This window comes from Callithrix jacchus, chromosome 11 (assembly GCF_049354715.1).
Source record: "Callithrix jacchus isolate 240 chromosome 11, calJac240_pri, whole genome shotgun sequence".
Taxonomy (NCBI): domain Eukaryota; kingdom Metazoa; phylum Chordata; class Mammalia; order Primates; family Cebidae; genus Callithrix; species Callithrix jacchus.
Window position 1 is genome coordinate 45,879,308 of NC_133512.1, and position 24,740 is coordinate 45,904,047.

At 38.3% G+C, this 24,740-nt stretch overlaps 1 protein-coding gene across 1 annotated transcript in view; it reads right to left on the minus strand.

The window, feature by feature from the left end:
- Positions 1-20,469, minus strand: part of SCIN (scinderin) — a 78,580-nt gene extending 58,111 nt beyond the window's left edge. Inside the window, exons 1-3 of the mRNA XM_002751563.8 lie at positions 20,195-20,469; positions 13,035-13,189; positions 10,017-10,178 (exon numbers count right to left, since the gene is read on the minus strand). Coding sequence (XP_002751609.2) covers positions 10,017-10,178; positions 13,035-13,189; positions 20,195-20,393 — 516 coding nt within the window. The 5' untranslated portion in view covers positions 20,394-20,469. The remainder of the gene's footprint in view (positions 1-10,016; positions 10,179-13,034; positions 13,190-20,194) is intronic.
- Between the last annotated feature and the right edge of the window lie 4,271 nt (positions 20,470-24,740).

Here is a 24,740-nt window from a genome sequence, read left to right on the forward strand (position 1 = left end):
GGCAGAAAGAGGATGATGTACATATTGCATATGAACATCCTCTAGTAGAAGTTTGTGGAACTATAATTAACTCTTAATATACGAACTACTAAAGAAAAACAAAATTATTCTGCACAATTGGAAAAAAGGAAATAAGACAATAAATACAGTCTGTTACTAGCAGTTAGTCTGGTCCACTAGTTACAAGAAATAAAAGCAAGCAAGTGATGATATTTATAGAAACAACCATACTTGGGGAGGGGTGTTTTATTATTTGCCTCGAAAACCAGAGGTTTCTAAAATTTCTTCAAACTATGTGGTGAGTTAGTAATGTAGCCAGACATCATGTGAGGACAGAAAACAAGGGCAAAAGTAAAACAAAGTTCAATGATGCCCTGGAGGAAAAGCAAGATTTCAGAGGCTGTGTTTAAAGGAGCACCCAAAACGGCCTATGTGATGTTGGCTCAATGTGTGCAAAGAATTCAGCATAGGCTTGCTGCTCTTTTGTCCTTTTCTAAGCTATTATTCTAGTCAAATCTAAAAGTTCATTAAAGGGGAATGTGAAGCCAGACCTCTTCCTCTTCCTGCCATATATTGGCTTTGTTTTATCTAGTTTCCCAAATATAGAAATCCATTAAGATGTATCTTTAGCCTTTAGGTTCTCTAACTATAGTTTAAAAATGATAATGATTTGTGAGATAACTCCAGGAATCCTTTTTATTTTGAAAGTGTAAAGTATGACTTACCTCATTTTTGAATAAACAAATGTTTCTTTACATCTATTTTGTTGTCTATCCAAAACCAACCCAACTCAATATTTATCAGTTACATATGTATTGAAATTTACTGTATGTTTTTCAAACTACCTCTGAATGAAGGATAGAAGATAAATACAGGGCCACTGAAAGCTTGGCGACCAGAAAGGAAGCAACTGTATTTGAATTAGAGCAGATCAGTGGTGACAGAGAGAAAAGAAATAAATATTTAGAAAGTCAAGCCTATAGGATTGGTCAGTAATGCCATTGGCTGTGCACTAGAGGACAGGGAAAAGGCAAATGACTTGGACAATTCTATCTTGGTTGCTGGTAGTGATGCCACTCACTGGACCAGATAAACAGTTTTGGAAGGGTTCTTTGCGTGGCGCCAATGAGCACAGGTGAAATTATGTTCTCTTACTAGTATTTGCCAAAACGAAAAAAAAAAAAGACTTACAGTCATACTTTAACAAAAAGCATTTCTGCCAGCCATATAAGTTGGTGACTCAACTGCTCAATCCACATGAAGAGTTACTGCTTCTTCATGCATATTGTTATAGGTAGTTACACAGGCATGAGTGGGGCAGGAGAGAGCTCTCCTCCAAACATTAGGAAAGTCAGGTGGTTCGGCAATTATCCCATAGTCTCTCTAAAAGTGATAGGTTGGCAGCTGGCACCTGAAAGAGGGCGTTTCCTGACGGTCCACACCGATTACACTAAATGGGAATGCAGATGCCAGGGAGAAGCAACTATTGGGCATGTGCAAGAAGAGACAAATTGGTGGAGTATGACCTTCTAGGGTTGCACCAGTGGAAAAAAGAAGAAAGCCTGAGATGGGCATGTGTATGACTTCCTAGACACACTGCGTGTGCTCACCTCCCGTGGGTAAGGAAGGCACTGCGCATGCGGGCGGTCCACCCTAACAGAAGAATCACTGGAAAGGAGTCTATTCCATTCCTTTCCTTCCTCTTCTATGGCCTTTAAAAATAAATTTCCACTCCTGCGCTGAAACTTGTCTTGGTCTCTTTTTCTGCCTTATGGCCCTCAGTCAAATTGTTTCTTCTGAGGAGGCAAAAACTGAGGTTGCTGTAGACCTATATGGATTTGTCACTGGTAATTCGGAAGACTTCCACTGGTAACAATATGGTCCTGATTTGTCCAGCACCTTTAGATATTTTCTTGAAGTGATTTTCAATATTCAATGTACATTATCTTATGGTATCCTGGAGAGAAGGGGACTTAAGAAGTACCAACACCAAATTCCAAAACTCTAAAATTAGAATCTTTAGGAGTCAAGTTACAGTCATCAGCATTTTAAAAAACTTTTCCAAATGATTCTAATGTGAAACTATGGCTGAGTATTAAAGTACAAATCACACCTTAAGAGTTGCCTTTCTTAGTGCCCTCATCCATTCTCCAATTATAACGGGTTTATACCTTTCCTCCAGCATGTCTCACATTTTACCTTGCCATCCTCTTACTTGTGTATGTGTCTACGACTCCCAGCATTTGACAATACTTGGAGGTCAAAGCCTATCTGCTGTTTACCCTTACAATTCTACTCACCCAGCACACACTAGGCACTGAATAAATGCCATTCATCTCAACTTTAACTGCAGGATACATTTTAGAGGTTTAAAATTTGGTGTACCTTTCCCATTATCCATTCTTGTTGCCTCAAGGCTCTCCTTATATAAATCTAGTGGTATGTATTAACTTTGCGGTAAGGTATATATCCAGAACAGAGAAGATTTGGTTCAGTCTCTTGTTTTAAAATAGGCATTTTTAAGGAATAGCAGAGACAGAAGTCTGAAAGCCAACATAGTTTTAATTTAAAAGAACCTTGGTTTTGCTAAAGTTTTTGGCCAGGATAAGTGAGGATGCTGTTTCGAAAGCTGGTCTTGCATCTTAAGCAGCACAAGGTCTTAGGGGCTGGGTTATATTTTGCAGGAACCATAGAGCAGGCAAAAATGTGAGATGGTGTAAGACTAGTTTGTCTGGTTCAAAAAGTAAAAAAGAAGAAGACTGAGAGAAGTAGGAAATCTAACGCAAAGCAATGAATCTCTGAGAAGAGAGCAGCACACTTTCATTCAAATTGAATCGTCCTACCCCCATCCATGAGCCTAAGCATTAGAATGGAAATGACCGAGGGTAGCATCCAAGCCATTGGGCCAGTGGCCACAGGTATGATGAGGATACCATGACCCACAACTCCAGGGTAGCCTGGGAAAAACAAAGCAGACTTCCTGAGAAGAGTGTAGTAGTGGCTGACAGAACCAGAAAAGGTGTTGCAGTGATATGTAACCACATCAGAAGACCAAAATGAGGCTGTGGTTATTCCTCAGCAAATGTCTTGGGAACAGAGGCCAAAGCCCACAGCTCAAGAATGAATGGAATGACTATGCCTCAATGAAAGTTATAGATTAGTGAAGACTGCTGACTGCAAACCAGACTCACACTTCCATCCTCATCCTCACCCCCCACCCCAGGCCATAATATTACATACGTGTCCCCTGCTCCTGAAGGATGGAAAGGGGGATGGGTAGGATAAGTTCAAACTACTTTAATGGCTAACAGAATTCACCTTTATTCCCTTTTTAGTTGGCATATAAAAATTGTATACATTTATTGGCTACAGAGTGATATTTTGATACAAGTATAAAGAGCATAATGATTGAAACAGAGTAGTATATCAGTCATCTCAAACATTTATCACTTATTTGTGTTGGGAACACTGGAAGTCCTCTTTTCTAGCTGTGAAAAAACATACAGTAAATTATGGTTAACTGTACTCCCCATATAGCACTACAGAATACTAGAACTCATTCCTTGTATCTTGGTATAATTTTGTATCTGTTAATTAACTTCTATCCTCCCCTCCCCCTCTCCTTTCCAGTCTCTAATCACCATAATTCTACTCTCTAGATCTGAGCTCATTTTTTGTAATCCACTGCATTTGAATGAGAACATGAAGTATTTATCATTCTGTGCTTGACTTACTTTGCTTAACATAATATCCCCCAGATTCATCCATGTTCCTGCAAATGGAAGGATTCCATTCTTTATTTTAGGGATGATTATTGTTCCATTGTGTATATGCCACATTTTCTTTATCCATTTATCTGTTTATGGACATTTAGATTGATTCCATATGTTTACTATTGTGAATCGTGATGCAATAAACATAGGGGCATGAGTATTCCCTTTGATATACTAATGTCCCTTCCTTTAGATAAATACCCAGTAGTGGGACGCTGGATCATATGGTAGTTCTATTTTTATTTTTTTTGAGAAACTTCCATAATGTTTTTTGTAATGACGTTATTTACATTACCACAAACAGTGTATAAGAGTTCCTTTTTCTGTGCATCCTCGTGAGCATTTTCTTTTTGGGTGTGTTTTTGATGATGGCCATTCTAACTGGGATAAGATGATATCTCATAGTCGTTTTGCTTTCCATTTTCCTGATAATTAGTGATGTTGAGCATTTTTTCATTTACTTGTTGGCCATTCAAAATTCATTTCAATAAATCAAAATTGTTTTTATTTTTAACCCTTATGGGGAAATAGGGGTTTGATAATTGGGCACAGTTGAGTTATAAATGAATCAAGAAAAATATCTCTAGATACATGACTGCAGGAGCCATATGCTTTATGCTGGATAGATATGCATTTGTTGAAACATTTGTTGAGTGACTGTAAGTTCTAGGCTTTATACTTTAGAAACAAAGTAAGAGTGAGTAAGGCTAATAAGTAAATGGACAAGCAATATGAAAAAAGGCTGAGAAGCAAGTCTCTGCATTGTGACAGGAAAGTTAATTGTAGACCTGACCCTATAAGGAAGGAACACTGGACAGGGGAAACAGGAGAAAAGGCCAGGAAACAAACTATGGAAAAGACAATATCTGAGGTAGATATTGAAGGATAAGAAAATATTAGATGCCTGCTGGACAAAGATGCCAAAGAAGAGATGAATCTTCTAGGCAAAGGAATCAATCTGCAAAAGAAAAAGCCTGGTGACTTGAAGGAATGTGTCAGGTACGAGGTACTAAGACAGTATCAACCGCAATGAAGAGGACAGGAGAGATTCAAGAGATCGTTAGAAGGTAGAATAGTCTAGGATAGTGGTTAAAGGAAAGTGGAACACTTGGGAGGAGTTGTCAGGATGACTCCTGGGTTCTGGCTTTGAAAACTTGAATGAGTGGTGGCTCCATTAATAAGATAAAGACAGGCCGGGCCAGTGGCTCACGCCTGTAATCCCAGCCCTTTGGGAGGCTGAGGGGAGTGGATCATGAGGTCAAGAGATCGAGACCATCCTGGTCAACATGGTGAAACCCCGTCTTTACTAAAAATACAAAAAAAAAAAAAATTAGCTGGGCACGGTGGCGCGTGCCTGTAATCCCAGCTACTCAGGAGGCTGAGGCAGGAGAATTGCCTGAACCCGGGAGGCGGAGGTTGCGGTGAGCTGAGATCGTGCCATTTCACTCCAGCCTGGGTAACAAGAGCTAAACTCCGTCTCAAAAAAAAAAAAAAAAAAAGATAAAGACAATTAAAGAAGAAGTCATTTTCTAGATGTGTTGAGTTAGAGGTTCTCATGACATATTTCAGCTGAAATATCTGAAATACTGACTTGGAGCTCCGGCAAGAGGTCTGAGGTCTGAGTTAGACTTAAAGTTTAGATTGTCTTAAGGGTAGCAGTTGAAGGTTTGGGTGGGGATAAGTTTGCTTAGGAAGAATGTATAAAAGAAGAAACAATAATTACAATCCTTTTAAAAAGTACTTGAAGGGGTGGGCAGACCATAAAAAGAAGAATAGCTCAAGCCTGTAATCCCAGCACTTTGGGAGGCCAAGGCGGGTGGATCATGAGGTCAAGAGATCGAGACCATCCTGGTCAATATGGTGAAACCCCGTCTCTACTAAAAATACAAAAAAATTAGCGGGGCATGGTGGCGCGTGCCTGTAATCCCAGCTACTTGGGAGGCTGAGGCAGGAGAATTGCCTGAACCCGGGAGGCGGAGGCTGCGGTGAGCCGAGATCACGCCATTGCACTCCAGCCTGGGTAACAAGAGCTAAAACTCCTTCTCAAAAAAAAAAAAAAAAAAAAAAAGAAGAATAAGAGTGGCTGAAAGGGAAGAAAATGGGGAAGCCAGGGGAGGAGTGAGGCTGCAGAAGACGGGGAAAGTCAACAGTGTGGGTTGCAACACAAGAATCCAGTGGATAATGTCACGGTGTTTACTGGACTTAGCAGGGGTCATCGATGCCCATAGCAAGAATAGTTTCCGAGGAACTGTGGGAGTGAAAGTCAGACTGTGGGTTGAAGACTGACTGGTTAATGAGGAAGTGGAGACTGCTTTTTCAAAGCAGCATGACTAAACAACAGGAGAGGGTGTGATAGATTATAAATAGTGAGGAGAACAGGGTAAAGCTGCACAAATGACCAAACAAGAAGGAAACAGAACGTGGGGAACATCAGGATCAGTAACTCACCACAGGAATTCCTACTCCTGGAAACGTAATTCCTCATTAGTGGCTGACTGTGACATACCTTTCCAAGATTCTTGCAACACAAGAATCCAGTGGTTAATGTCACGGTGTTTACTGGCCTTAGCAGGGGTCATCGTTCTTAAGACTCCGAATTTTAAGAATATGGGCTTTCATTCACATTCTGCAGATACTGGTAGTATTTTGCAGTATTTTTCAATGTAATTTTACTAATTTCTAAAAATTTTTTTAAACAGTGGGAAAATCATGAGTAATAAATTCAACAACATTAAAATATATCCTTCAAAAGTGGTTTTCCTTGACTATGTAAATTGGTAGGATCTAGCCATGTTTAATATTATTTTCTGAAAATATGCTAAATATGAGACAACAGGTCTAAATCATTCTCCAAAATATTGATGGTTTTCTTCACTTTCAAACTGGCTAAACTGATAATTTTATTAATCATATGCCTCAGGCTGATGAGGTTACATTGTAATGTCCAGGAATATTTACTATAACCTGAAACTTGATAAAAGAACAAATGTTTCTAAGATGTATGGAATATCATATTAATAATAGTGACTGTTGATCAAAAGGGCTGATTTCTCTTTCGATCAAGGTATGGGATTTAGGTTATATCCATGGCCTTAGTTCTGACCAGGTGGCCTTAGCTGAGTGGTAACTGGACTTTTAGCCTAAGTTTTTCATGCCTGGGTCATAATACAAACTTGAAGAAACTGCACTGTCATCCTCTTAGGCCCTCTAATGCAGAAGGTTGCTTTAAATAACTAACACAATGATTGCTATTAAAATATTATGGCACAGAATTTTAGTTCCATGTACTTCTTTGTTTATTGTGACACACCCCAAAATAAAGTTACCAAGGTAGTTTCAAGGTCTTATCACCATTTAGAAACTTTTGGCAACATACAAACTGGTTAAAGGTTAGTAATACAAACACAGATATTGGAAGTATTTGCTGTAGTTTATCTAGGAATCTGGGGCTTGATTCTCACCAGGGTATCCCTTTTGAGAATAGGAAAATTCCAAAATATAAGGGATAACCAAGCACCAATATCTTTGCAATTAATATCTCTTATTCCAAATGTCTCTTTTACAAGGCATGGGAGAAGAGAACTTGACAGTTATTAAAGATAATTAACTATATAAGATAAAACTAATTTACACTAAATAGATGAATGCCCTGGAATCTTATAATAGAGTCTCTGTCCCTATTATATGAGCCTGGATTTGTGGGCCTTATGGGAAGAGAGCATATGGCACAAGAACTACAACCTGTCTACCATCACAACCAACCACCTGGCCCACTGTGGAAACTCTGCATTTGTTCCACAAAATAAATTATTTAGTGAATACTACTGCTTTCAGTGGAATCTCAGCACATTAGGCATCATCAATTCTGAATTCAGCAGATTCTTAACCTATTGCAAGACTTTCTATTACCAGGCCATACTATCTTATATACTACCAAGTTAGCATAGTGTGGTGAAAAGAATGTAAAGTAGGAATAGAAAAACCTACCCCCGATTCTGGGTCACCACACAACGGGCATGAATGTGAAGAGACTTGCACTTACGTTCTAAAGCCTAAGGCTTTTGTTTCCCCTTTTGAAACTTCGATGATAACTGCTGTTTCCCAGATGTGACTATGTGTCAGATGAGACTGAATCATAGTCAGCTAAGGATAAAAGTGGCATCAGAAATCAGAGTCAAGATGTAAAAACAAATGAAGTTAAGGCTTAGAGACATTAACAATTTGCTGAATTTCATAGTTAGAAAGCTGAATTGGAAGCCATTCCTTATAATTGAATAGATTATTGCATTTAAATAGCAATTATATTACACATAAAAAGTGTTTTTAAGAAAAGAAATATTTTCAGGTAATGGCAGTAATTAAGTACATTATCATTGGGAAGTGTCCTTCTTGTTTAGGGACCCTTGCAATCACCTAATCAAACAGCTACTTTTACAGATCGGAACCTCAGAGTACAGCAACTGGAATGAGAAAGGAGGTCTCCTTTTTCTAATAAAAATGCCATTTTATTTTTAAAAGCATTTATATATTATAAAGTACTTTAGAGTGTAAGTGGTGCAGGCGAAAGTTGAGATAGAAAATTATTGTGCATAGGGTTTGAGAGATCGACTGTTGCAATTGCTTTCGGAACCGTATGGCTGTGGACGTTTATTTGCACCAGTTGTTTATTTATTTATTTATCGATAGGGGTTGGCAGAAGAGGAGAATGAAAGGGTGGAACACTATATGTATTCTGCCTAGATCTTAGAGTTAGGTCTTAAATCTGTTAGGAGAATGAATTAGCTTTTGAAGTTAAAGAGGACTTTCCCATGAAATTTATTGTTAGATTCAGAGCAAATGTACTGCCATTTAGGGTGTAGGTGTCTATGTGTAATACTAAGCACTGTTCTTTGGGCATTTATATTATTGTGATCTCAACTTTGCACACAAGCTGGTATGATCCAAGACAGGAAGATTATGTATAAGTAGTAATAAAACTATGGATGCATGCCCACTTAAACTGATGCAGTTTATATCTTGAGGTCATTTTCCAAACAATGTATAACCTTTGTACATTTAATCTCTATACTATCGTTAAATTAATATTGCTTAAACAGAACTTTGTAACTCTATTTTCAGAATCATTTGTGTCCCTCCTCTATGTATGCAGACAGAATAAGCACTTTTGGCTTCTGTCTACTGCTTTGTTCCAAAATACCACCCAAGTGATGCAATAAAACAAAATGGTTAGCGGAGCATCAGATACGCTAAGAGTTTAATACTGGCTTCACCATTTACTGACTTTGCAACATTGAGCAAATTCCATAGACAAGCCTCATGCTAACTGAAGCAATGCAGGTCAGCTCATGATTCTGTTACAACCCTTGGCCCAGAAATGTTAGGAATGATAATTAGAATGTTGAGATGTATGGTGTGATGAAATTGATAATGAAAAGCAGGTAGAGGAGATCCTTATAAGTGCTGTGCTTTCTTTCTTTCATTGCTCTGCACAAGATTTTTCAGGGGATGGAAATGATCTTTATTTCTGTTATGAAAACCTTACAGAGTTTTAAATATACAACTTATATCCTAACTTCTAGGGTCTAGCAAAGGGTCTTGCAATAATCCTTCTTTGTCATGATCATAGTGATTAATAAGTATACCTGATTATTAGAAGAGCATCTTTTCCAGGAAGAAAACAAGTCTGATACAATATACCATTGCTCATGCCATTAAGATGATACTTGATACCTATACTTGTGCCTTTTCTTCTAAACCCTGTGATAATTGAAAAGTGTGAAATGGTATGGTGTGTGTGTATGTGTATGTGTATGTCAAAATACTTCTTTAAAATTCTCTAGGTGGCTGTTTAGATTCATCTTATGTCCAGATTATATTCTAGAGCCTTTTGTTGCTGCGGAACCAGTTTCCCCCTCAAGCTATGTTTTCCCATGCACAATTAGAGACAAAAATAATTAGAGGAAGCTCTGTTCAATGAGAAGGGGAAATGTATTAAAAATTAGTCAATTTCTGTTCTTTGGTAGGAAGAACTAAATCATTATTCTAAATCTATGAAAGAAAATAAAAAACTTTGAAGTCCTACTTTATGCGTCATCTAAATACTTGCCAATTACTCATCTCATATAAACGTGGTCACTTTCCAGTGTGTAGAAAAAGTGATTCTCTTCAAAGACATGTACATCTGATTTGATCTGAAAGCAATTCACTTTCCTTTAGACATCGATGTGCGTATATGAAACTTACGGTGCCAAGGTCAATGATGAAGCAGTCACCCTTGTTGAAACTGTTCCAGCTAAGGGGAACTTCTGTGGCTCTCACCACTCTACGACCCTTCACATGTAGGAGCCTCTTGGCCGTCAGGTCATTGGTCAGAACATGATTTAATCCAGATGCCACACCTCCAGCCTGATCAACAAAGGGAAACACACAAAAAATCAAAGAGAAAACTGACGAGGTGACAAAGCAAAGCACAATTTTACTACTCATGTTTGTGCCAAAACTGTACCTGTTAAGCCAAGATAAAATATCCACCTCTTGCATAAGACAAGAGAGAATTCCTTGGTAATCAACATACTGTGCTTATTTTGTCTCTTTATTCTTTCTGTATTAACATTCTATTGACAACTGCAAGTATTTACTGAGAACCATCAGTGTATAAAACATTGCTGCAAAAACAAAAAGAAGAAGCCATAGCTCTTGCCCTTTGGACACTAATGACCCCCAAATCATTAATAAGCAAGAAGGCAAAGATTTAAGGGAAGAAGGTGACAGGTGGCTAGAGGAGGGTCAGAGGTAACATGCACAGATGACAGCAGCCAGAGAAGAAGGCAAACCAAAGTTCACACTGTTACAGGGCTGGGCCAAAGAAGAGAGTTGAATGCTGGTCAGGAGTGGGCTGATCTTATGTATGGTTCTTGTTTTTAGATTTAAAGTAATCAAATGTCTTCTTTATTTTCTGGTAAAGAGGTCTTCTATTAATAAATATGCTAGGTCTCAGTGTTTCTATAATAAGCTAAGAGAGATGCAGTATCTTGACTGTGCATCCACGAGCGCAAGAAAACTAAACAAAACAAAATGAAATACAATCACATTGAATTAAAGAGACCCCTCAGAGAAAATATTAACTGTATCAACTACATCTTCTTATTTGCAATCATCTTTTACCTTTTCATTTTTTTCTAATTAAATGATACAAACCATATCTTTATTTCCACAATTAATTATAATTAATTATATGTGCACAACTGAGCTACAGTATAAACAAAACTGTCATTGAAAGATAAAAAACCTCTATAGTAATGGCAAGGAAAATTAGAGCTAATTTGTCATTAGCACATTCTTTGAATTTCCATTGACTTTAAATTTCCACCGTTCTCCAAGAAAAGTTAGTATAAATTAGATATCGATTTCAGGACAATTAAAACTTCAAATTAAAAAAAATATATACATATATATATAATGATTTCCCAGTCCATAATTTTACAAGGACGGCCACATTTCTTGGTTGAATAAACTAATATTATGTAATTAAATAAATACAAGTTTTCATGTACGTGCTACTGTTTTGAAACAAAGTTTCACTCTTGTCTCCTAGGCTGGAGTGGAATGACACAACCTAGGCTCACTGCAACCTCTGCTTCCTGGGTTCAAGCAATTCTCCTGCCCCAGTAGCTGAGATTGCAGGCACATGTCACCATGCCCAGCTAATTGTATTTTTAGTAGAGACAGTGTTTCACCTTATTGGTCAGACTGATCTAAACTCCTGACCTCAGGTGATCTGCCTGCTTCGGCCTCCCAAAATGTTGAGATTATAGGCGTGAGCCACCACGCCCAACCACAATTACTTTATTAGTTAATTTATTCCTAAATACAACACCTGTATGAGGAAGCTGTTATAATATTCATTGTTTGTTTGGGCAAACTGAGAACAGAAAGCTCAGTACTTGCCCTAAAGCAAACAAGTCGTATGTAGCAGAAATGGGTTCATAAATAGGGTGGTGTCACAACACCTGCTTTTAGTAACTACAAGACTCAATTTATTTAAAATGTTGGGTTCAAATGACATAAAGGAAGTTTCAGGATCATTTGACATAAACTGTAGGAGTTCATGTGAATTTTAAAAAGTGAGAGGTAATAGTTTTGTATTTAGGGTAGCTCATAGCCTAGAATAAAATAATGATTTCAAGAGGCATAAGATAACTTATAACGTATAAGTTTGTTCTGATCTCAATAGTATCACAAAATATTCAATGAAGACTCTAAACAGGTAAACGTATAAATAAACCTTGTCATCTTAATAAGTGGACTCAGTATAACAGTCAGAATTGTAGTGAAGCTCTAAGGTTTCATGTCTTCACTAGGGTAGCATGCTCACAGGGCGGGGCAGTGGGGCGTACAGAACAGTTGCTGGAGCATGTTTCATTTTGGAAAGGCTTGTTTCCGTAATGTTAGTCTGGGAGGATATTCCTCATACTTTAACTGAATGTGTGTGGTAGGGTGCGTGGCAGGAATGGAAAAGGGAGGCCCAGTCTGCAAAGCTAACTGGGAGAATACAAAACAAACAAACAAAAAAAACTGTCCTTTACTGAAGGGTGCCATAAAGGGATGGGGCTATGTAACTATTTGTTCTTGATGGTTTATATTCAGAAGTAAAGCCAATTGATCAGTGTTTCAGACCAGTGTGCATAAACTGTGCATGTGCGTGTGTGTAGTTTACTTGCAGACTTTCAGCTCAGAATTTTCATCTGCACCCCTTCTAAGATACAACCACACTATTTTGGAAGTGCATGCATAATTCTTTTCAGTAACTAAAATTATAATTATTATAAATACTGTATTCCAGACCAGCTGAGATTTTGAAGGCTTAGTTTACTTGCAGAAACTTCAGAGATTCTCTATAATAGCAAAAACAAAAACTGCTAATACCCAAATTACCAATATTTAATTGTTGAAATGGCTACAAAATATTAAAGAGGTATTTTGTGAAGACATAACTAAAAGCTCTTTAAAAAATTAACCTATCAAATTAAATTTTGACAATATTTCACAAAATTGTACCCCACATTCCACAAATGTTTCCTGAACACCTACTTTGTATCCAGCAGGTACTGGGGATATAGCCATGAACAAAATAGACTGAAATAAAAACAAAATAAAACAAAAAAACTCTGCCCTCAATGAATCTTCATTCTATGAAGACAGGAGGTATGGAAGGACAAGAGGAGAAAGGGGCTGAAAATGGAAACTGAGGGAGCTGTTTACCTTGTATTTCAGACCACCTTTGAAATAGCCAACAAAATCAGTAGACTCATATCCTTGAAGTTCTCTATTCTGCACTGGCTTGCCACCCAAATAATCATCCATCTGAACAGTGAAGATGGCAGCAGCTGTGCTTTCATCCTGGGAACACTCCTTTCCTAAAACAGTGAACAACAGTACCTCAATTATCAAGCAAGTAAATGGATTAAGGGAGAATTTCTGATATTGAGGCAGATATATTCCTGAAAGATGCCAGAAATTTGCATTTCAATTATGTGTCAATGCAACAAACAGTCTTCTACAGAAAGATCCTTTAGCTAAAACAGTATAATATATAATTTTGCTAATAATTAACAATTTTTTAATCTTTTTTTTTTTTGAGAGAGGGTGTTGCTCTGTTGCCAAGACTGGAGTGCAATGATGTAATCAGAGCTCACTGGAACCTTAAAACCCGGGTCTCAGGCGATCCTCCCGCCTCAGTCTCACAAGTAGCTTGGACTACAGGTGCATGCCACCATGCTTTGCTAATTAAAAAAAAAATGTCTTGTAGAGACAAGGTCTCCGTATGTTGCCCAGGCTGGTCTCAAACCCTGAGCTCAAGCAATCCTCTTGCTTTAAATTGTTGGGGATTACAGATGTGAGCCACCGTGCTTGGCCTGTTTTTGTTTCTGTTTTTTCCAATTCCTTTAAAATTTGTTAAAAGGAAGACTGCTGTGTGAAGTTGCTCAGAAAGATAAAAACAACCTGTTCCAATGAGATATCAGTAAGCATTAATTTGGTACAGTCAATAAGATCAAGTTATGAAAACATTTGACAATTGGTTTAGCCTTTGTTAGGATAAATCTTTGTTCTTATGATATGTCAATATGTTAACTACTGTTTGTGAGGAATATGAACCTCATGAGTCATAATTAAATAAGTGGTTTTTGCAATGGAAAAATGAATATAATTTAATTTTACCCCTTTTAAAATCTTTTTCCCCACTTCACCATCTGATTGGTTTTGTTTGAGTGAAATAATGATCTCTGGAATAAAGGAAGAGCAAAAGAAGCAGCATGCTAGCATTAAGTGTTAATGTACTTGGTATTGCTTCAGGTATTTTACATACAATATACATTTAGTTTTCACAGTTGTAATACAGATCACATCCAGGTAACTTCACTAAGGTCAAAACAATTCCTAAGAACCAATGTCTGTAGTGTACATAAAGGTCACAGTAAGGACAGTCCAGAGGGGCACTTACATTTTATGGAAAACACTTCAAACACTTACTACATCCAAGCTGTAATAAAAATCTTAAATGAATCTAGAAATAATAATAGCCAACATTATATCTTTATAGTACCCCTATGGGCCAGACACTGTGCCGATGTTTTACATGGATGAGCTCATTTAATCTTCAAGCAACCCCATAAGGCAGAAATTATTTTCTACCAGATTAATGGGGAAAATGGAGGCTTAGAGAGGCTGGGTAAACTTCCTGAGGTCATACAGCAACTTTTAGCGGAAAAGGACCAGATGTAGGTTTGTGTGACTCTGAAGCACAGGTTCTTGGAAACTATAGTACACCTGTAGGTATTTTTTATACTCAGGCTCTCATCAGCAGTACAATTTTAAGGTGACAAGGTATGTTAATTTCTTCCATGGATAACTGATGCATAAAAGTTTAGAAGATGTAATAATTTAATAGTTCTCCTGAACAACCCTAATTGAGAGTATTCACCAAAGTTGAAGATGGGAAATCAGTCAGTTATATTAAAGAATCAGATTTTCTTACAATTCGCCTCTTACTCTCAAAGGAGACTAGCATCTTCTGAGGGGAAAAATAAACCAACAACTCAGTAGCTAGAAGACTACTTGACATGATAACAATTTTGTGAACATGCTGTGATCAAAGTTAAGTATTTAACACACAGGCAATTTGGCAATCTGAAAGGACTCTAATGTCATTCTTCTGCCCATTTAAGGTCAGAACCCTAACTGAGAATACCATAAAGACATAGATGTAGATTTTTTTGATGCTTTAAGAGAGGACTTGCAATCAAGGTTAACATCAAAGGTGTTAAAGACGATGTATTTGACATAAACATCCTTACCTGACTACAAGTTGAAACCCGAATCTCTTTAAGTGGATGTAAGTGAACAGGCATAAAGTTAATGAATGAACTCAAAGTAAGTTAATTAAATTATGCTGTCATTTGCGGATGCTTATGTAATGGAGTTGGCCAGTGAATATTTGTATGAATAAACGCCTGAGAAAGGTTTAAGGTATTAAGCCAACATCAGCCTTTGAATGCAAAACTTGTAATCAAATTCAGTTGTAGCATGATGGAATTACAGAAAGTATTTAGAAACTTATGAACTTTGTGTATAAAGTCTGCTTAAGAATCAATTTAGTTTTCCCCTATGAATCTGCTTATGACTTCCATTTGTTGTTTCCCTACACTGATTTTACTGGTATCTTTTATGTTCTGTTATACTATGCTGTGCCTTGTTATTTCATATTACATTAGACTTGAGTACATCCTGCGAATTCCGGTAAGCATTTTGTAGATGTAATGATTTTATATCTAAAATATAGATAAAAAGAGAGGTTTAAAACTAGGTTCATCCAACAGCCATTCATAATAAAATGAAATAAACCAAATTAGGAATAGAGAGGAATATCTTTGAATGATATTTAGAGTCAACAAAAAATGTAGAACAATGCTGAAGAGTAAAAGACTGAATGTTTTTCCCATAAAATCAGGAAAATGGGTGTGCACTCTCACTACTCTTTTTCAACTAGTACAAGAAGTTCTAACCACTGCAACAAAGAAAAAGAAAAAAAGGCATAAAATTGGATACGAAGAAATAAAAAGGTCTCTATTTAGAGATAACAAAATTATTTACCTAGTAAACCCTAAGGGACATACCCCACCCCACCATCCCGATCAGAAAAAAAAAAACTCTCCTAGAAATAAAAAGTGCATTGAGCAAGTTAACAGGATACAAGATTCATCAGTAACACAAAAATCAGTCACATTTCTATAAACAAACAATGAACATGCTGAGACTGGAATTAAAGGCACAATACCTTTTACCATCACTTCAAATAAACGGAAATACTCAGGCATATAGTCAAAAAACACGTACAGGATCTGTATGCTGAAAATTACAAAATGGCAATGAGAAATATCAAGGAAGACCTAAGTAAATGTAAATGCTTAGTGTTCATGGATTTTTAAGACTCCACATAATAACGGCTATCCTTCACAAATTGATCTATAGGCCTAATGTAAGCAAAATCACATTAAGTTTTATAATAGACATATACAAGCTTATTGCAAAATTTATATAGTTAGGCACAGACCCTTGAATAGCTAAAATAATCTTGACAAACAAGCATAAAGCAGGAGGAATCACTCTGATACTAAGGTTTACCCTATACCTAACATGATTAAAACAGAATGGTACTGTTGAAGGACAGACACCTATCAATAGACCCAGTTTCCCCCGTAGTGACACGTTATAAAATTATAGTATGGCTTAGTGTATTTACATATAGTACAGTATAGCACTGAATACCACAACCAGGATATTGACATTTATATAATCCACCTACTTTATTCATATTTTCTCAGTTTTACTTGTACTGGTGTGTGTGTGTGTGTGTGTGTGTGTGTGTGTGTGCATTTAGTTCTATAAAATTTTACATGTGTAAATTCATACATCTGCTATCACAATCAAGATGCTGCATAATTCTACCAAAAATACCCTTCATGTTGCCCTTTATAATGCACTCTTCTCCTGCCCACATCAACCCCTCCCCACCCTATCCCTAAGCTATGGCAGTGCCAAATCTAAAATTCTGTCACTTCAAAAATTTTATATAAATGGAATCATACAGTATAAAGCCTCTTAGGTTTTCTTCACTCAGCACGATTCCCTGGAGATTCGTCCAAGTTGTCATATGTATCAATAATTTGTTCTTTTTTATTGCTGAGTAGTATTGCTTGGTACAGATGCACAATTTGTTTAACCAGTCACCTGTTGAGAAGTATCTGGGCTGATTCTAGTGTTTATTCAAATAAAACTGCTGTGGACATTCAGGTACGGGTTTTTATATGTACACAAAACTTCATTTTTCTGGAACATGAAGTTTTCTGAAATACCTATGAATGCAATTTCTGGGTAATATGGTAGCAGTCTATTTGGTTTTGTAAGAAACTACTAAACTTTCCAGAGTGCTGTACCATTGCACATAGCCACACCCATGCCGCAGCAATGTAAGTGATGCAGTTTCTTAGCATCTTAGCCAGTCTTTCACGTAAGTTCTTTGTGTTGTATATGGATTCCCAAGGCTTTGCACAGGGCCTGGGACAGCCCACTTATAACATAAATGTATACTGCTTTAAAATACATTAATGTAAAGTTTAAAACTGGCAAAAAGAAAGGGTGAGGTTAAGAGCTTGTAGCGTGGGTTAGGGATGTGACAGAGAGCAGTTTTACTATCAAGACTTGCCCATTGATTTGGTGCTATAAGGAACTAGAATCAGAAGGTAAATGCATTTAAACTGCTAGGTGCAAAGCCGAAATGTTTTTAAAGAAGGACTAATGCAGTAACGTTTAAGTTCTTTGCAATAAATGCTAACTTTCATTACACTGAAGCATATGATGTTAATACATTTAAGCATATAATGTTAAAACAATAAAATAATCTGAGATATGCCAAATGTTATGGAAACACTGAGGCAGAAACCTGAAAAGACAACTTTCCCTGTGTTCTGTCTCATTTTAGGTCCAACTTCTTCCTGTTTCCCCTTTCTGCCTCCCACTTGGTCTGTTTCTTCATCTCTATGCTATGCACCTTTTTTCATCTCAGTTTAACTTCAGTTTCTCTTCCTTCCAACTGATTTCTTTTAACCAAATGTAATTTTCTCCTGGACTTTCAGCTCTCCCTCCTGGAACTTTCTCTCAATCTGTCTCGCTGGTGAATTCTCATGGATTCATCCTAATTTAGGACTTAGACTAGATTATTTTGGAGGCAATTCTGTTTTCTTAGGGAGTTGATGTAGGAAGAGCTGTTGGGCAATCTCATCTGAAGGTCCTGTTGACTATTTTTCTTGAAGCTTTTTTTCTCTCCATGATTCTCTCTTGGCACAAAATCCCTCCTGATTACTCTCATTGTTCTTTTTTTTCTCAAAAGGCTTCTGCTTCCTAATAACCACAGACACTTTGTGCTTTCACAGTTAATGATCACATTCTACCTATGTTCTAACACTTTTTGTCTTTTTGCACCTTTGACGTGATGAACTTGCAGAGAAGTTTCATTACTTATTCATATCCAAAAGTGCCCTGTACAGTACTGGGCCTATTGAATAATTGCTAAATGAATTTGCTTGATATTAACATGTTATTGACTTCAGTTTTAGCAAGTCTTTAAGATTCTAAATGTTTATCCCCAAAGTATTTTCTATTATATTTTTGAAATTTATGAATATGAAGTAGATAATTAAGTAGATAATTAAGTGAATAATTAAGGTGAATCTGTAAACCCTGCAAAACATAGTAGTTAAGAAGTCACCTTGGATAAAAGTGTATAGAATTAAAGAATTGTGTTCATACTAGATTAAGTTCTGGATGGAAAGTCCCCTGTAAGGACATCATTATTCTATCTGGCATTATTCGTTCTTGAACATGGGTTATATATTAAAGTTCCAGTGTGTTCTGGCACAAAATCCAAATAGATGACTGTGTTTTACAACATTATATTAGAAATAATAGCAATGCAACGAGAAACCAAAATGTATTTAGAACTCAGCCTGAGTTTTCTCTGCCTCCTCAAGCTAACGCGAATTTTTGACTCCAGATATTGTAATTAAAAGTTCTATCTTCATCTATATATTTTTCATTTTTCTTTTCTCAAATGCCTGTTCCAGGTGTTTGCCAATGGTTAGACAGTCACTATTCAACTATTTTGTTTCTTAAAATCTTCAAATGTTAGAAATTACAGTGTTGGCTTTCATGGACTTAAAAATGTGTATGTGTGTGTGGTTTTGTGTGTTTTCCTCCTAAGCTCAGGGATAAAACTAAACAAGCATCAGTACTGGGCAGGCCAGTTAGTTTCAAAAGAAGGCAAAAAGTCTCAGAGAATCGGCACGTTGTTAGACAGGGTGTGCCTACTGGTACAAGACCTCCTGGGGAGAGGCTGGACATTCAGGATGTTTGCGAGTAAAAGTAGAAGGTAGAAAAAGAACACACAAGGCCCAGTGTCCTGACAGCCTGGCACGAATGCAGCTCAAAATAATTACTACTGCTGAAGGAGCCGTTCCTGTTCCATCCTGTGTTCTTGTTAAATAAATAATAATAATTTAAAAAACAAAGCAGTATATCTAAAGATATATATGAAACACTCAGCTATTTATTTACATATAAAAATCTGAATTTTTTTCTGGCTTCCATCTGAGGACGACAGTTTCCTAATGAATAATGGATAATGTGTTTAGGACATTTCATTTTAACAGAGCTCTACTGTGCTGAAATAAATGTGTGGAGTTCTTTTAGAACTCTACCAGCCCTGTAAGCAGCATGGTGCGGGTAGACTCCTGTTTTAAAGAGGCCCAGAACAGCAATACCCGCAATAATAGAGAAAATAAGCCATTGCACAAAGGCAACAAATAAAAATGATATGTGAAGAAAAAGAAAAATACTTCTCCCTAGCGGCAGCAGATAACCCCAAACTTTATAACTTCCTCTCCATCCCGATAGGGAAAGCAGGACTGAACTTGTCGGAAGGTGAGCGGGGCTTGGCCACTGGGAGCGCGCTGAGACAGCGGCCCTGGACGAGAGTGGCGTTTGGAGAGTTGAAGGTGAAAGGGGAAGAGGCCAGAGTCACCATCTCCGAAGTACAGGAACCTAACCTGGCAAAGGTCAAAGCTCACGGTGTAAGTCCACTGCGGACAACGCCCGAGCTCCGCGTTTGCAGTCGGCGAGCTGACTTGGGAGGGGAGAAAGTGGCCAGCCCCAAAGCGCAGCCCCGTGGGGGCGCGAGTGGCGCGACAGGTCTCCAGCCTAGCTCGGTTTGCGGTCCCTTTCGCTCCCACGGCTGCAAATCCCAGACCCTTCTGTCGTCCCCTCGCCCGCCTCGGCGCGTCGGGGTTCTGCCGCCCGCCGTCCCTTACCGAGCCAGAAGTGCAGGCGGTACGTGAAGCCTCGACTCGCCTGGGCCGTGTGCAGCACCAGGTAGGCATCCCCGACGTAGAAGTCGCCGTGAGCGCTCTGGGGCACGGGGACCAGCTGCAGCTTCTCAATCCTCCAGACCTGCAGCCCCGCCTGCTTGCCAGCCCGGGCGAACTCCTCGTGGTACAGCTCCCGCGCCATGGCTCCTGCACACGATGCTCCGAGGGGTGGGTGCGGGATATCGCTGACCTGGGAGTTGGACTAAACGGAGAGCAGCAGGAGGAACCTCAATCCCCGTCACTTTATAGGGTTTGCCATCCGGGAGGAGGCGCCACGAAACGGGAGGGGCTAAGTGTCCAGGCGCGAGTTGAGGAGGAGGCGATCGCTTCCCACAGGGAACGCAGCGCTGGCTTCCAAGCTCCCACGCCCTGCCCCAGGCCAGGAGCGGAATCGGCGTCCTGCAAGTCTTCGGATTCAGAGGAAATTTATAGTGACTCGTGCAAATGCCTCCTCCAAGGAAAGACGTTTTCTCTAGCAATAGACGAAAAACATTAACGATTAAAACCAGTTGGCACTCCCCGTGCATACCCGTCACCACCGTCCTGCGTATTTCCACGGTTCTCGCTAATCCTGTTATTTCTGGTTCTGAGTTGTGCCTGGCAGGAGGGGTGAGGTGAGGAAAGAGCGCGCCAGCCATGCAGAGTTGAGTCAGCGTTTACCCGGGTGGAGCAATACCTGTTCTTTCTGGCCCTCTAGAATAATTATTTCTTAGAACAAGGCTTCCTGTGCTGATAGCAGCACCTACCGTTAGGCAGCAGAGGAGTGTGCCACATTAGCATACTGGAAACATTTTAATGCGTCCTTCTTTTAAAAATTGCTTTTTTAGTAATAAGCATCCTAATGATCAATTCTGTAATTTCATTGGGCAATCTCTCTATTCCTGATAACCAAAATTTCTCTCTGTGTTGATCTTCCAGTTTGAAAATACCATGAAAAACAGCGTGTCAGTTTTCTTGGTAAGGAAGAAAACCTGGAAGAATGTTAGTCTTACCCCAGAGGACAGAGCTCTGTAAATCTCAAAGAGTTCAGGAGCTGTGGTTGAGCTCTCTTACCACCTGCTTCCTTTGACAAAGAAAGATGAAAACAGCAACAACAAAATCCCAGTAGCCCTGCTCCTGAGATGTTCTCAGGGCTGTTTGTGGCTGTAACTTTATGCTTGGCTTGCCTTCTGGGTTACCTGTTACCTAGTTTCAAGGTGATAATTTTTGCATTCTTTTATCTACAGGTTTTGCTTTTGCAGCATGGGTAAAGCACTATAGAATACAAGTGGAAGATTTACTCTGGATTTGGCATTCATTTAGCAAGTTGGTATGGCAAAAGATTCTGTTACTGAAAAAGCAAATCACTCAGGAAGCATGGAGTAAGAAAGCTGAATTTCATGCATGTAAAAATTTTTTTCATTCAATTTCTCAAATTACAAGAGTCCCTGGAAGGTCAATAATAATGCAAAATTAGATTTTTTTCTTAAATAAAGTATGTTTTTAAGTAGGTTATTACATGACCATGGAAAAAAATTTTAAAGTACAAAATGTGTGCAATAAAAATTTATCTTCACTTCACCCTGCCATCCAGTTACTTTCCCCAAAGGCAATTACATTACCAGTTTCTTACGTATTTTTCCAGAGACACTCTATTGCCAACAAGAATATCGGTAATGTAGCTATTTTAAATTTTTAACATAAATTGTAACATATAACCTTTCTGAATCTCCCCCGGCTCCCGTGTGTGTGTGTGTGTGTGTGTGTGTGTGTGTGTGTTTGTGTGTGTGTGTGTGTGTATCAATGCACAGTACTCATAGAGCTACCAGTTTTTACTGACTACTTGGTATTCCACCTTATAAACATACTAATTTATTTTGTCTATCCCAGTTCATAGTGTATGGGCCAAGGGAAAAGTTCCCGTCTACTTTCTGAAGTTTCACTGAAAAACCAATTCACACAAGGCAGATTAACAGGAGAAATGGCATACAAATTTATCAGCGTGCATGGGGGAGAATCACAGAGTGACTGCCCAACTTCCCAATGAGGTAGAGATGGTTATATATCCTTATTAGAAGAAAGGCAGATGGGGGATGTATGGGTGATTTGGGGGTTAGTAAATGATTTTTAGGGAAATTCAATGGGCTTGAAGGACATACAATGGCCTGAGACAAAGTCTGTTAATCCTGCAGAGCAGACAATGGTTTGTGACAAAAATCTGTCCATGTGTGTTGACAGACTTCAGTCTTTCTACAATACCAGTTCAGCTTGTGGAAAGTCAGGGAAGGAATCAGAGATAACTGTTTTCTTCTTTGGTGGGTCCAGACTTTAGGCAGATAAGGGAACTTAAGAGAACAGCTTCATCCTGTGCTTTGGGAAAGAGAGGACTGCTGAAGAAAGGTCAAAGGGAACTTGAGGTTTCTTCATCTCAGCGTGTCGAAGTGGGAATGGTTTCTGAGCCCCAACATTAGTCATTTAAATTTTGTGTCAATACAATATTACAAATAGCATATTGAACATACTTTATTATGCATGTGCAGTATTATAATTGAAATAACCCCCTGGAAAAATAGCTTTTATGATAGTGATGTTAATTGTGAAACCAGTTACTCCCACTTACTGATCTTTGTCACTAGGCTATGGTACAGAGTACCTTGATTCAATTCTTGCTTCTATCCTTAGTTCTGAGACTTTCAGCAAGTTACTTAACTACATACAGCCAGCCTCATATTCCTCATCTATAAGATGGGAAAATAATAGCATTTGACTTGTAAGATGGTTATTTGGATTAAATGAGTTGACACAAATAAGGTATTTGTGTCTGTTACATAGAAAATGCTCAATAATAAGGAAACAATATTATGTGGTGGTGAGCGTCCTTTTGCTCCTTTAGATATCTACTCTATCCTGCACCCTACCATCTTCTCTTGGAGCTGATCTGCAAGAGCTAAATCTAGTGGGCTCTGATATGTTCTCTAGCTTGAGGCTTGGTTGGAGACCAGAGGGAGAAAGGAGAGTGAGGTAAGAGTATTTATTTCCTTGTCTTCTTCTGCAAAAAGTCACTGTTCTTCTAAAGGCAAATAACTGTGCTTGGCTTTTCTCTCCTGATAGGTTATAGCAACTCTCCCCTCGCATGTTTCTTTAATTTTCTCTGCCTCTGTACTTTTGTATAGCTTCCTAAAAAAAATCTCCTGGAATTTTCCTATTTTGCATGCACGGTCTGTTATAAGTTGAGATCCTGATGTATAAATTTTATTAACTACATTCTCTATTTTTTCTCCTGACCAAAACAGTGAGAGGTGGAAATGATAGCCTCATTTTACTGAGGAAACTGAAGCTTTGGAGTTTGCCTCACCCGGCTGATAAATGGGCATTCAAGCTCTTTTTCTTATTAAACAGCACTTGCTCATTCCAAAAACTTATTCTTCCAGTCTAAATTATTTGGCCAGGCATTGTTCACTTTAGTATACCTTATAGTTTTATTTTTTCTTCATGTTGTACCTAGAGAAGCTTCTGATCTAGTGTGTCCAATGTAGCACTAAAAACTGAGTTTTAACTTGGAGCTGTTATGTCTCAGTTTCCTTATCTGTAGAGTGAAATCATGTGTTCTCCTCCTCCTGGGGAAAAAACATAAGAACTGGTGCTCTAGACTTAAGATAATTTAAAAACTAGACGTGTCTCAAGTTCGGTTTCAATTTCAGTGATCATTCCTTTCTTGGAGAGATAAAAAGAAGCTTTGGTATAGATGAAAGTGAAATGCCTTCTAGCTTAGGCCAGAGCTAGGGTGAGGCAAGTAAGACACACACCTCGGTGGCAAAAGTTAGGGAGGCACAAACAACAACAAAGCATCAATCAAGATAAATTCTATTTTAAGGTGATATTTTAAAGCTCAAAATTAATGCAAAATATTACGATTCAAAGATAACATTTCAAATAGAGACAGGATTGTTAACAGTGCTGTATAGACTGAGACAAAGGAAAAGTACTGATCCTGCCACTACTTAAAACTTTGATAGTTAGTTAATAGTTTTGGCATTAATTTTGATATTCAAAAAGTGTTGCATTGAAATACTATTTTATATGCTGAAATACTGGCTTCCTTTTTTTCTTTTTTGTCATCCTTTTAATTTTGTGCATGAGGCAAGGGCCTCAATCCCCTGACCCTAGTCCTTTCCTGGCTAAGTGAGCTCCATATCTAAACTTCCAACTCTCTGCTAGGTATAGCTACCTGACTGGTCCTGCTCAGGTCAAGTTCAGCATATTCACAGCAATCTTATCATTTTATCCAAACATCTATTTTTTTCTAATTTCACTAACAGGATTGTAATTTGGATCTAGCATCCTCTCTTCATATTCAATCAACAATCCCGTCCATTTCTAGTAGCCCACTGTCTTGCCTCACCTCTGATCTTCAGTAGAGACATGCAGTGAAAGTTGAGTGGCCTAACTTACACTACAGCTTTGAACTAGGTTGAATCCTTGATCTTCCACTCTTCAGCTCACTGCGCTG